At 41.0% G+C, this 14,300-nt stretch overlaps 1 protein-coding gene across 1 annotated transcript in view; it reads left to right on the top strand.

The window, feature by feature from the left end:
- LOC125233988 (fibrillin-2-like) overlaps positions 1 to 14,300 on the top strand; it is a 135,821-nt gene that overhangs the window by 84,912 nt on the left and 36,609 nt on the right. Inside the window, exons 26-42 of the mRNA XM_048140168.1 lie at positions 438 to 588; positions 1,041 to 1,193; positions 1,989 to 2,169; positions 2,780 to 2,969; positions 3,358 to 3,531; positions 3,950 to 4,116; positions 4,542 to 4,681; positions 5,997 to 6,113; positions 10,380 to 10,526; positions 11,262 to 11,378; positions 11,707 to 11,810; positions 12,005 to 12,266; positions 12,410 to 12,734; positions 12,812 to 13,045; positions 13,149 to 13,318; positions 13,527 to 13,728; positions 13,840 to 13,959. Of these exons, the coding sequence (XP_047996125.1) occupies positions 438 to 588; positions 1,041 to 1,193; positions 1,989 to 2,169; positions 2,780 to 2,969; positions 3,358 to 3,531; positions 3,950 to 4,116; positions 4,542 to 4,681; positions 5,997 to 6,113; positions 10,380 to 10,526; positions 11,262 to 11,378; positions 11,707 to 11,810; positions 12,005 to 12,266; positions 12,410 to 12,734; positions 12,812 to 13,045; positions 13,149 to 13,318; positions 13,527 to 13,728; positions 13,840 to 13,959 (2,954 nt within the window). The remainder of the gene's footprint in view (positions 1 to 437; positions 589 to 1,040; positions 1,194 to 1,988; positions 2,170 to 2,779; positions 2,970 to 3,357; positions 3,532 to 3,949; positions 4,117 to 4,541; positions 4,682 to 5,996; positions 6,114 to 10,379; positions 10,527 to 11,261; positions 11,379 to 11,706; positions 11,811 to 12,004; positions 12,267 to 12,409; positions 12,735 to 12,811; positions 13,046 to 13,148; positions 13,319 to 13,526; positions 13,729 to 13,839; positions 13,960 to 14,300) is intronic.

Here is a 14,300-nt window from a genome sequence, read left to right as displayed (position 1 = left end):
AAAACACTCACAAAAGTTTGATGATATATGATAGCAAACGAGTAGACGGATTATCTGATAGTAAGCAAAGATGGGAGTACGTTTTTTTTTTCATGAAGGTTCTAAGACAGTATCGGTCCGGAAATATCGCAGACAACAGTTTAGCTAATTGAAATATCCCCAACGGTCCCTTTGGCTTCCACGGCCCTCGCGGCCCAGGTGGCCCCAACGTGATTCAGGGCCAGATGGACGTGAACAAGTGATGTTCGTACGTTTCCGTAAAAATACGAAAGAAAAGCTTTTCTTACGATATCTGTAGGCGTTTAATTCCAGGTAATTTTGGAAGTAGATTATTTTCGTAGACCTTTTCATAATTTATTACTTTTTATTACCTAACTGATTCCTTACTAACATCCTGGTCACGGCACCAAGTGTAACGCTTACAACAAATATTTCAGGACGGCAAAAACCGCACTTGTGTGGACGTTGACGAGTGCCGCATCGTAGACGACGTGTGCGGTGCCGGTGAATGCTTCAACACTGAGGGTAGTTTCCACTGCCGCTGCCGACCAGGACACAAGGCTGATGGACTTAGCAAGGTCTGCGTCGGTGAGTAGTCAACTTATATTCATTCAGAGATCACTCTGGGCATGAACTACATGGGGTTCTTCAGAAAAGGAGTGTACAAGATTCTAATGGGTCGGCAACGCGCATGTGACACCCATTGATTTGCAGGCGTCCATAGGTTACGGTGACCGCTTTCCATCAGGCGGACTGTATACCTATTTGCCACCGACGTGGTATAAAAAAAAACTCTAAATTGGTTGTAACTAGGTTAACATGCTTGCTCCTCGCCATATGAAATACGACCAGATCCTGCTTCACTGCCCTCCACTTATAAACCTTTTGACCCCTATGAACATTTTATTTGTCATTCTCGTGGTGGAAATTTTAACAAAAAAATAGATATGTTTTAGTGAGAGGTTATGTATCACAGATAAACCAAATTGATTTTCCGAAGTATCGACCATTGCTTTATTTAAAAATGTTTATCTTTACAGATATCAACGAGTGCGCGGATGTGCCTGACTTATGCCGCAACGGACGTTGCGTGAACACGCCAGGATCTTACCGCTGTGAGTGCGGGCTCGGCATGGAGCTCGCACCCGATCGGCTCTCGTGCAAGGACGTCGACGAGTGCTCGGTCACGTCCGGTAAAAATTCGCTCATATTTAGAAATTCTGTGTTCTTATACCTCTGCCACACACTCGACGAGCGGCGTGGGAAGTAGCAAGGGAAGTAGGCAGAGGCATAGTGTGGCCGCGCTACTCGTCATGCCGCTCGTCATGCTCCTCGTCATGCCCAACGCTCCCTATTTTGTCCGTTTTTTGATGCGAGTCAAAGGGCCTGCAACAACCTAGTGCGATAATCGTGCGAGTAGGGCAGGGTGTGGCTGGAGAGGGCAACATCGAGGCAGCGCGAGGGGTAGCGCGAGGGGCAGCGCGAGGAGCATAGTGTGGTAGAGGTATTAACGGCCCAGCCACGACATTGGTCTAAGCGCGACAGCGGTGAGCCGCAGCCATACGTGCGAATGAAAAGTCCCATCGCTGTGTCTCGCTCCAATGTATGGCCGCCGCTCACCGCTGTCGCGCTTAGACCAATGTCGTGGCTGAGCTGTAAAGCTCATTTGATTAAACTCCTTCGTAAATCGTATTGTGTACAATGTGACCAGTTTTTGATTTGCAAATAAAATCGTAGATTGACCCGTCTCTTCCTATACCGCAAGCTCGTAGATCAAGTTGTAATCTTAATAAAATTACAAGGTAAAATGCAATACCCACAGCAAAATTTATTCATCCTCAAACTTCATGGCCCAAAAAAAATGTTTAATAAATACTTCAAATATCATTGAAATTATTGACAAATATCTGTGTGATATGAATCCTTCTTTAACAATATTTCAAAATAGTCAGATTCGATATTCACTCTAACCTAAAAATCTTGGCCAGGTATCTGCAGCAACGGAGCTTGCGAGAATCAGATGGGAACATACCAATGTGTTTGCGACGAAGGCTACGCGCAGTCCACAGTTAAAAGCCACTGCGAAGACATCGATGAGTGCGCCGAGGATCCCACTAGATGTCAGCATGAGTGCGTCAACACACCCGGGTCCTATCACTGTGTGTGCCGGTAAGCATTATTATGTAGAACATTCTACGAAATAGTCTACCGTTTTCCCGTAAAAACTTGAATTTTCTGAAAATTGGCTGGTGAAAGGATCTTTTTCTAAGGTAACGTGTAGAGTTATACACAGGTAAATAATTGCTTGCTTAAAACGTAAAAAAAAACGCAACACGTATAATGCGGTCTGCACGGGATAGTCTATGGAATGCTCCTCTTTTCAACCTACATAATATCATCCATTCCATCAGCATTTGACGACCGGTCTGGCTCAGTCGGTAGTGACCCTGCCTGCTGAGCCGCGGTCCTGGGTTCGAATCCCGGAAAGGGCATCTATTTGTGTGATGAGCACAGATATTTGTTCCTGAGTCATGGATGTTTTCTATGTATATAATAAGTATGTATTTATCTATTTAAGTATGTATATCGTCGCTTAGCACCCATAGTACAAGCTTTGCTTAGTTTGGGGCTAAGTTGATCTGTGTAAGGTGTACCCATGATTTATTTATTTTTATTATTTAATGGTAGACACTGGTTTGAAATCTCTCAATAATGATCTCACGAAGTTTTGATTTCTACTTGCATTTTATCAAAATGTTAACCTGTTCCCATTTGACAGTGACGGGTGGCATCTCCGCGCAGACGGGCGCACATGTCGCGACATCGACGAGTGCTCCGGCGCGCGCGTGTGCGGCGGCGGCGAGTGCCGCAACACACCTGGTGGATACGTGTGCTCGTGCGGAGAAGGCTTGCTTCCCGCGCCTGACCGGGCGAAACCGACCTGTTTAGATGTCGACGAGTGCGCTGACGTAAGTATACTGTTGAATTTTCTGACATCTTTGACACTTTCAACGCGCTCGGCGGATATGTACCTCTATGTTGGTGCCGTGAAGGCTTGATGCCGACCTCGGACCGGACGAAACCGACGTGCTTGGATGTAGACGAATACGCTGACTTAAGAGTTTACTCTTTTAATTGCATCTTCTATACAACTTCTATATACCGACAAAACTGCTGTCCAAAAATGATGCACTACCACTAGCGCTCCATTCGTGAGCCACTCTATGCTTACCGTAAAACCATCTCATTCTTAGCTCCCATAAAGTGCAAGAAATTTTGAAATGTGTATGCTTTTTATTCTTTTGTAATTTACGTCTTAACTACAATTTTAGTTTGTAATGACATGATTTCCTACAGAACCCAGACTTATGTGGGGCAGGCGAGTGTCGCAACACCATCGGCAGCTTCGTCTGCCGCTGTCCAGACGGCTACAGTGTCAAGCCAGAACAGGGACCAGCTTGTACAGACGACGACGAGTGTGAGCTTGGAACCTGCGACTGCCACCCTAGCGCAGACTGTGTCAACTTGCCCGTAAGTTATGTAACAGTTCCCTATAACATTCAACCTTTTTCTTTTTTGGTGATGGCCGTTTTGACGCAATTTTAAAATTTAAAACGTAATTTAAACGGCTGCATGTAAACCAAAGGGTACCGTATCAAATTCGTAATGCCCAAACTCGGTACTCAATGCGAGTGAAGTTCAAATTTTCGTCTCGAAACTGCATTTTCTCTTGGCTTAAAGAACTAAATTACTTTTTTTATGCTCATTAAATGACAATTTTACCCTAAAGTTAGAGACGATTCAAGCGTATAAAAGGTAACGTAACGTAAGGTTTTGACTCTAGTTTTTGACGTTTTTAGCTTTCACGTTAGATGTGATGCGATCCTGTTGAAAAAGACAGACAGACATTGTAACTAAATCTAGTCAACACGGGTATTGTTCTCGACAGGGTTCATTCCAATGCCGCTGCCGAGAAGGCTGGCGCGGGGACGGCAGCGAGTGTGAAGATGTGGACGAATGTCTGACGAACAACGGCGGCTGCCACCCGCACGCCACCTGTCGCAACACAGACGGCTCCTTCATGTGTTTGTGTGACACTGGGTATAAGGGAGACGGGTAAGGATATACAATGCTTTAGTGGGGTTTATTCTAAACTGCTAGTCGAAGACAGAGGCTGGTTTTAGTCTCACGCGGACCGTCCACGCCACTCTAAAACGCTCCCTGAAGCTAACTCATATTAGTCCAGTGCGGATCGCTCCGCGCGGTCGGTCCGTGTGACACTAATACCAGCCAACAACGGACAACGGCGGTGGCCTATAACTTACCGCAACACCGGTGAAGTCTTTCATGTGTAATGTTACACGTACCTCGGTATCGAACGCGTAACTGACGTATGTATATGTGTATCCGTTCTTTTTAAAATATTTCCAAAGCAAGGATAAAAATTTGGGAACACTGCCCTATACCACTAAGTTCATTTTTACTCTTAGCAGTCACATTCACCAAAGTTTAATTTCTTTATTATTGAATGTTTTTTTCAGTTACATGTGTACCGACATCGACGAATGCGAGAACGACCCCACACTGTGCGAGAACGGTCACTGTTCGAATACTCCCGGCGGATACGAATGTGACTGCGACGTTGGATTCACCAGATCGCCTGACGCTACATCTTGTCTCGGTAACTATTTACTAACTAATGTTGAGAAACAAACGATAGTTCACTATTATGTGTACGGAGATGAATGCGAGAATGAACTCGCACTGTGTGAGAACGGCCACCGCTCAAACTCTTCTATGCTTCTATGCATACGAATGTGAGGTCAACGCAGACTTTCGAGTTTAACAGGTCACTCCACCCACGCCTCTTTATGTCTCGGTAATAGGGATGACGACTACATAAAAAAATGGCATTCTGTTATTTTTCGTTTACGAGAAAAAAGAATAAAATACGTGTCTAAAATTCTTTAATAATCTAACTGACGGACTAATTAGTTTTTATTAGTAGTCTCGCCTATTGTATAAAATTTGGATGATCCCTCTTTGGGATCCTACCGACTGTGCCATATATCCTACAGCCAATAGGCTAGTTTCCTATACTTACTTAAAATAAAATATTTTATGCAGTGCACGAAATAAAGCACCACGTAATTAGAAGAAAAACATGGACAGTAGTTATGTTTAACCCTTAAATGCATGGTGATGCTAGTTTCCTACTAGTCAAATCAGCTTCTTTTTGAGAACTGTCAAAACGATTTGCTAATATGGAATTACTATGAAATACTGAGGAGTGACGTCACGGTCAATTCATTTACTTTATATCTTTCTCTTTGACTTATTAAATAGAAATTATGTTTAACCATTAATTAAATATAACAAGATCATACCATCCTATACATTAAAATGCGACCGCCTACGAACGCGCTTACACTCCACCACACATAGATGGCGCCACAAAAAATGCCTTGTTGCCACCGATTATTTGTAGATTGGCATTAAGTGTCAATTCCGAGCCGTAAATCTATGTTAAAAGTGACAATTAACGCCATCTACAAGTATAATCGAAAGCTACAGGACATTTTTTGTGGCGCCATCTATGTGTGGTGGAGTGTAAGCGCGGTCTCAGGCGGTCGTATTATAATGTATGGGATGGTATGATCTTGTTATATTTAATTTATGGTTAAACATAATTTCTATTTAATAAGTCAAAGAGAAAGATATAAAGTAAATGAATTGACCGTGACGTCACTCCTCAGTATTTCATAGTAATACCATATTAGCAAATCGTTTTGACAGTTCTCAAAAAAAAAGCTGATTTGACTAGTAGGAAACTAGCCTATTACAGTCCACAATTATTAGTTTACACTTTGAGTTTTTAAGTACGGTACTAATGTAATATTATGTATATATACTCTATAATGCTATAAAGTAAAGTACACTTGGGGTACCTTTAGTCATGACTAAATTCTCCTCTCAGAGTTGTTTGTTTTTTACAGACATGGACGAGTGCGCCACCTTTGACAACGTTTGTGTGTTCGGACGCTGCGTGAACACATACGGCATGTTCAAGTGTCTCTGCGACAAGGGATACCAATCTGACAGTGTGGATGACTGTAAGTATTTCCTAAGTAGTACCAAAGACATAATTATGTAACTCCGTGTACGGTGGCCTAGATGGCGTTACACCTTTGGGGAACGCTCGGCTATATGGCGCTAATATTAATATTTGATATTTTAATACATATCAAGCTAACAATACGATTCGGGACGGTTTCATTTAGCTTAAAGTTATTATTTTATATATGACGAAGCATGTTGTTGATTTGGATTTGTAGCCACCTGACGAAGCCTGCGTTGCGGATGAATTTTCACATGGGAGTAGTCAGTAGTGTTAAGTACTGTTTTATTTTAAGGTTGGAAGTGTAATTTTTGTACATGTATTCTTATTTGACCCTAATAAATATTTTATAGCTAACAATATGGGACAAATAGGCTAGTTTCCTATACTTAAAATAAAATATTTTATGCAGTGCACGAAATAGAGCACCACATAGTTAGAAGAAAAATATGGACAGTGGTTAGTGGTACATAATTTCTATTTAATAAGTCAAAGAGAAGGATATAAAGTAAATGAATTGACCGTGACGTCACTCCTCAGTATTAATCATTAATCATGGCCAGGAAACAAATAGGTTCGAGTATTATAGAGAGTTACTTATTTATTTATTTATTTAGGTAATTACAAACATAAATCTCTAATTAATTTACATAGTATCGTTAAACCAATAAGGTTTGTCTCGATACCTATTCCATTCCGCGGTAGATGTTATACAATACAACAATCATATAATTATGTAGGTATTCTATTCATTATACATACTCGTATTATAACCAAAACAAGAAACCGCCAACATTGCACTGAGCGCAAATAGCATTTAAGTAATAGCACATAATTATTGTCACTTATTTTCCTTGTTGTTGGCAGCCGCCCGCTTTGGCCGGACCGGTTTGCGCCCGGCCAAATACAGGATGCTCCAATTATGTACTCAAAGTATTTTATGATAATAAATATTTTATTGAGTTTGTTATATACTAAATAGAAAAAGAAAACAAATGGGAATCAATTCTGACACTACTAAATATTTTTAAGTTATTTTAAATTAAACTATAAATTTTATCTTTTTGAATCTGTTCCAGCATTCCCTTTTTAAGATAACTTTTGATATTATTAGGTGTAAGTTCAGCTTTCCATTCCGATGGTAGTTTATTTATTAGGTCTGGTAGTATATAATGCGATGTTCTTCGTCCATAGAAATTTTTAAATTGAGGTTTCTTCAACATATGATTTATAACTTGCCGGGTCGTTTTTGGGTGATCAACTAAATGCTGTATTTCTGTTCTAAAATATTGTTCCTTCAGGATTTGATATTTAAATTTCACATGTACTGGTAAAACTTTGCAGAAACTAAATAGGTCTATATCAGATTTACGGTTATTTCTAATACTGAAAGGGACAACAAGCTTAAGTAACCTAACCTGCAGATTGTATATTTTGTCAAGATGAGACTTAAAGGTGCGCCCGTAGCTAGTCAAACCGTATGAAATAATGCTTTCCACAAGCGCGTTATAAATATCTAATCGGATTTTAAACGGAATCCTATTAGATAAGATAAGATAAGATATATTTATTTGCAGAAAAAGGGTTAGTTACATGTCTTAATATTATGTTAGATATAGTTCCACCTTTTCCAGCTGTCTTCATACAGCATGCAAATGTATTTAGAGTAGGATTTTAGTAATGTATTATACTAAATTTAACTATAATCAAAATAATAACTTAATAGTGACTTAATTTACCTATATACATATAATACAGTGAAAGTCTGCGGATAGCCAATCCAATGTGCATCAGTGTTAAGTATATTTTTAACCTTATATTAAATTATTTCCATAATCCTTTCCTACTAGGTATCTGAGGTATCTTTGTAATTTAAGAAGTTTCTCACACTATAAAAGCAGTTTTCAAGGAGCCAAGATCTTAATTTACGTTTGAATATGTAATCTTCGAGTGACTTTATTTTAATTGGTAAGTGGTTGAAAATCAGTATGCACATATTGTAGCTATTCCTCTTATAAACACTATTATTACAGCGTGGCTGGTATAAAAGATATTTATATTGCTATCTTATGTCTCTCGAATGTACATCTGACCGTTTTTGAAAATATCCTGGAAATTTCCTAACAAAAGTACAGAGTTTATAAATATACATACAAGCTAACGGTAAAATATTTAATTTTTTAAAAATTGGTTTACAGCTGTGCCCTATCCAGGTATTTGTTATCGCGCGTACACATTTTTCTGTAACAAAAATACTCTCTCAACGTCCACAGAATTACCCCACAACATTAAGCCATAGTTGAGAATTGAGGACACATGTCCATGGTAGGCTGTAATCGCTGCCTCTTTAGATACACATTGTCTAAGTTTTCTTAATGCGAAGATAAAACGATCTAACCTATTACACAAAAATTCGATGTGTCCCTTCCAATTTAAGCAAGGGTCTATATTTAAACCCAGAAATTTTACACTACTAGCTTCTTGTAAAGTGACATCTTCAATTCTAATATTAAGCTTTGGGGGTCGGGCCTTTCCTGCGCTAAATTGTACAAAATCCGTTTTTTCTAAGTTTATAAGTAAATCGTTGTTATTTATCCAGCAACTTATATTCGTTAAAGCTTCATTGCTGTCATCTTCATATGTACACGGATTGTCTCCTCTAATAATGATAGTCGTGTCATCCGCAAACAGTATTGATTTGTGTTTTATGGCCATTGGAAGGTCATTTATAAATAGCAAAAATAACAAAGGGCCCAGATTACTGCCTTGTGGAACTCCTGAAACAACAAGACTATCAGATGATCTATAGACTACCTTAAAGATTTGATTGTTATATTCCTCAATTTTTGTTATTTCAGTACATTGTGTCCTGTGTTACGTAAGATGTACATTTTCGCCATGACTGCTCGCAACTTACTACAAACAAGGTCAATGTGAGCATCCCAATTTAAATGGTTGTCAATTATAAGACCTAGATATTTCTGCTTGAGGACTTGTTCCAATTGTGAACAATGGCAACTACTTTTTGGGCTTGCTTTGCCTAAGTGCAGGCAGTCATGGTCATGTCCTACAATGTGAACTGCGCTTACCGTTCGCGATTGGCTAGAATGCACGTGTAACAACTTTGTTTTCTCGGAATTTAAGACGAGACCCGCGTCATGAGACCACATGCAAATTAGATTAAAGTCGCCCTGCAGTTTCCCTTCAGCCAACCCTAAGTCTTTGTACTGTCAAAGTAAAATGTGTCATCACAGTGCATATACTGCTATCTCTCGACACAAGCTTAAAAATTTTAAACATCGATTTTGACAATTTGGACCTTATTCTTAGCTTGATATGTGTTAAAATGTCATATATTAATATTAGCGCCATCTAGCCGAGCGTTTCCCAAAGGTGTAACGCCATCTAGGCCACCGTACCTTTTTCTATATGGTTCTGAGGTACGTTTTTTTTTAACTGTAGCTGTCTATACGGAGTTACATACGTCTTTGTCTGGAAACCAAGATGGAGTGCATAGAGCAGGAATGAACCAGCGCCCTTTGTAATGCTTAAAACCATTCAGCTACCTGGCTAACAGCGGCATGTATTATTGTCGCAGGTATCTAAGTGATAGAGTAAAAATAACATACATACACATATAATGTATACCATATGTCTACATATGTCTACTTTGTTTTTCTTGTTATATCAGCCTAAGATACGTGACGCAATGGTTAGCTGTAAGTCATGTAATCATGTTTACCAATAAATAATAAATAATATAATCACGCCTGTATCCCATAAAGGGGTAGGAAGAGCACATGAACTACTAAGGTTCAGTGCCACTATTGGCAAAAAGGGATTCAAAGAAATTCAAATTGTGACATTACAGTGACAGCCTCTCGCCTACGCCACAATTTAACCTATATCCCACAGTGGACTTCTACGACACCCATGGGAAGAAAGGGGTGGTGAAATTCTTAACCCGTCGCCACACGGGCACACCTCGGACACTGGCGATCAAATATATGAAAGAGGCGCGTTCCTAGCACACAGTCTAAGCTCATGTAGGTGAACGCGTACTAGGTTTGTATGAGTGAAATATGACAGGTCGACTGTTCGCGTTTTTGACAGGCGGTAACTGTGAGGTAACCGAGAGGGCACTTTCAGCGGGCAGCGGGAGTGGCCATACTGTACGATAGTACTCTTTATTATACTGTGACACGGGAGAGTAAAAATAAATTAGCTTTTTTTTAAACTTTACTGTATTATAACATTCCAGTGATGCCCGGCTTCAATTGCACGGATGTGGACGAGTGCAAGTCGCCGCAGTCGTGCCAGTACGGTACTTGCATCAACACGGAGGGCTCCTACATCTGCCGGTGCCCGCCCAACTACGAGCTGGTGTCGGACGGGACCGCTTGCTTTGGTAAATATTTGTTTCAACTTTAAACTAAGGTAATCGTATCGTAAAGGTAAAATAAGGTACAGTCAGCCAAAAAAGTGGTTTATCACTTTTCGACCTTATGTATTTAACATCACAAAACTTAAAGACGTGGTGAAGGAAATTGGACACAGAAAATGCACCATAGTCGCTGGGCGAGACGAACTATGGCGTGGATAGCCCGCTAACACCCACCGTCGTGGCAAGCCGCCCCTTAGATGGAGAGATGACATCTGCCAACTAGCTGGCGATAACTGGATGCGGATGACAATGGATTGACAAGCGTGGACAAATGGAAAGGAGGCCAAAGACGGGCGCTTTAAAGGCTGCTATAGATAGATAGAGTATTTAACATAGTCAAAAAGGGGTAAACCACTTTCTTGGCTGACCGTACCTACCTACTTTATATGAGATGAGTCGAAGAAGACGAGGTTGTTCGGCAGTATTCAAAACTATCTGTCTAGTAATGAGTCCATTATAGATACTGTTTGATTATTATCTTTGTAAAATGATATCTAAATTATTTTGGCAAATAAATGGCATTAAATGCCATAAGCAGTAAGACACAACATATAATGTCAATCTCCAATGTTGAATTTAGAAGCGCGGTTCTATGGTATCTAATCTAGCTAGTAATAAGATTTCGCAGATTCAGATATTATTAATTTACAGTATTTCTTAGGGCATATTTATTAAAATTAACTTTTTTTGTTTTACCAGATTCTCGTAAAGCGCGCTGCTACGGCAGAGTAGATCTTCGTTCGGGTACCGAACATTGCCTCAACGGTGACGAGCTCTCTGAAGATGGAACCATGGCTGCTTGCTGCTGCTCCGTGGGTAAGCTCATTAAAATCTTTAGAAAAAAGGAAGCCCTCTAACAAGTTGTCTATAGCCGCAATCTGGTCAAAGTGATCATCCATATACCTACCTCTAATAGTTTTCCTATTTTATTTTACTCTGTTTTGCTTTTCGGCAATGTTCTTTTCTTATTTAAGAGAATCGTGTTTGTTTTAATTTTAGAAATTTTTCTATGAAATAAATTTGGAAACTGGAAGACATAAATCTTGTTAAAATCACTGTATTTTTTTGCAGATATTTTAAAATGTTAAATCTCACCAGTTTTTCGGTAAATGTGTAACTATTAGGTACATATATTGTCTTGTAGGTGCGGCTTGGGGCAAATACTGCGATCTTTGCCCAGAACCAGGCTCCGAGGCTTACCGGCAACTCTGCCCCGGAGGTCCTGGATATCAACCCGTACTTGAACCGGTAAGGGACATATATTATTAGAAGGCGTTCAGATGAGACAATCAAATTGACAAATTAATCAGAATTGTTCTTTTTGTCAAAATGATAGTAGAAAAAATGTGTTATTACTTTTACAGTTGCGGGGATAAGACTGTCAGCGTAAACGTTAAAGGATTTAATGGATAAGACTTGTTAACAGAACCAATCTTTTTCAGCCATCGTATGTCGTGACATTATCCGACATCGACGAATGCGCACAACACCCCGCTCTATGTGAGCACGGAACATGCACCAACACGTTCGGTTCCTTCGTCTGCGCGTGCGGAGAGGGCTGGGCTTTAGCGCCAGATCAGAGGAAATGTGAGGACATTGACGAGTGCTTGGAACCGGAGATATGCGGCCCTGGAGTGTGCAGGAATCTGCCCGGGTCTTACGTGTGTCTCTGTCCGGAGGGATACGTCGCTATGCCTAATGGAAGTAAGTAACTGTTCTCTTGTCTAATATGACAAGAGCGACAGAGCGAATTCAGTTTTCAGTATCCATTGACCTTGCCTTCAATATAGATATTCAAAGCTTCCTGCAACACAGTTTTTTTTGTAATATATTTATCAACTTTTCAGAGGAATGCGTCGACGTCCGCCAACGACAATGCTACATGGACTGGGATCCGGACACCGAACGTTGTTCTTCGGCCGTCGGCGTTCCTCAAACCAAATACCTATGCTGCTGCTCCGTCGGTCGCGCGTGGGGCGAACCCTGCGAAGCCTGCCCGGATAAGAACTCTCGAGAACATTCGCTATTCTGCGGCGCGGAGCCAGGAAACTATAGGGACCCGACGAATAATGAGACCAAGCCTATAGATGAGTGTTCGATTATGCCGCAACTCTGCAAGCCTGGACGATGTGTCGACACTCCTGTTGGATTTACATGCTTGTGCGACCATGGGTAAGGATAAGTTGAAATTTTCCTTTTATTGTAAATTTATGTGACTGACCAAAACATAATTGAAGTATTTTTTCCAGTTACGAATACGACGCGACCTCCCACCAGTGTCGCGATATCGACGAATGCGGCACGATATCGACTCCGTGCCGCGGCCTCGCACAGTGCGTCAACTTACCCGGGGCTTACGAGTGCCGCTGTCCGCCCGGGTATCGACTGTCGACCACCCTTGATACCTGCGAGGATATTGATGAGTGTGCCAACCCGAGGCTGTGCGAACACGGGGACTGTCGAAATACAATCGGCTCTTACAGGTAGGTATCACCTAGACTACAGGATAGGTCTTGACTTAGTAAACGATTATTGAAGCCCTAAGTATATATAAATGTGGTAACACCAAAACTATTCTCATTACAGATGCGAGTGCCGGCCTGGCTTCACTCTGCGCGATGGCTCGTGTCGTGACGTGGACGAGTGCGCGCGGCCGCGGCCCATGTGCCGGAACGGAACCTGCGAAAACCTGCCCGGCTCACACACCTGTCACTGCGATGAAGGCTTTAAGCCCGGCGCTAACAATGACTGCATCGGTGTGTCTGATTTTTTATAGAAATTCACTGAAACTCGTAAATCATTTACGTTTTTTCGGATGCGTTTACAATTTGGTGCCGTGACCAGGATCATTTTATTGAAACCGATAGTAAATTGAACCCGAATTGTGATATTAACCATGTGGCATAAAATTGTGTTAGGATACTTTGACCTAACATTCACATAACGATTCTTTTTTATTTACAGATGTAAACGAATGCCGGGAAGGAGGCATGGTTTGTCGCAACGGCCGGTGTCGCAACACACTCGGTTCATTCCGCTGCGAATGCTCTCCCGGCTACGCTCTCACGGGCGACGGACGCAACTGTCGCGACGTAGACGAGTGTGCAGAGACCCCGGATCCTTGTGGACGAGAGGGCGAGCCGTCTTGTACCAATACTATGGGCAGGTCAGTTAACAAATGTAGTGTAGGCTAGAATGATGGGATCTAATCATTTTTGTAAAATTATGTTACGTAATTTTCAACGTACTCACCTGTACCTATTTTTTTTTGCTCTAGCTACGAATGTTCGTGTGGCAAAGGCTGGCGCTTAGTGAACAAACGTTGCGTGGACCGGGACGAGTGCCGCGAGATACAGGACGTGTGTGCCGGCGGAGACTGCCACAACTTCAATGGCGGGTAAGATTAGGGTTGCCAACTTTTTTTTAGGGAAATATAGTATTTTAGAAAATTCCATATAAAAAATATAGTACACCGAAATAAAATATAGTATGGTACACATAATCGATAACCAAGTCGTAGAGATCGTTCTTTCTGTCCACTCTAAGGGGCTCCATTCGGTTTTCATCGATTTTTGACAAGTTTTCTGTTGCATTGGTTCTCTTATTTAAGTATCGTCGAAAGTTGTATGGCCGAATATCACTTCCCAACTCACGTTTCACGGAATTTTATTCCGCCGAATGTTCATTTCCCAACTTATTGTTTTATTTGCCAAGCTCACATTTACCAACTTAACATTT

This window comes from Leguminivora glycinivorella, chromosome 15 (genome assembly GCF_023078275.1).
Source record: "Leguminivora glycinivorella isolate SPB_JAAS2020 chromosome 15, LegGlyc_1.1, whole genome shotgun sequence".
NCBI lineage: Eukaryota > Metazoa > Arthropoda > Insecta > Lepidoptera > Tortricidae > Leguminivora > Leguminivora glycinivorella.
Note: the sequence above shows the minus strand (reverse complement) of the source record. Positions and strands in the feature narration are given on the sequence as shown.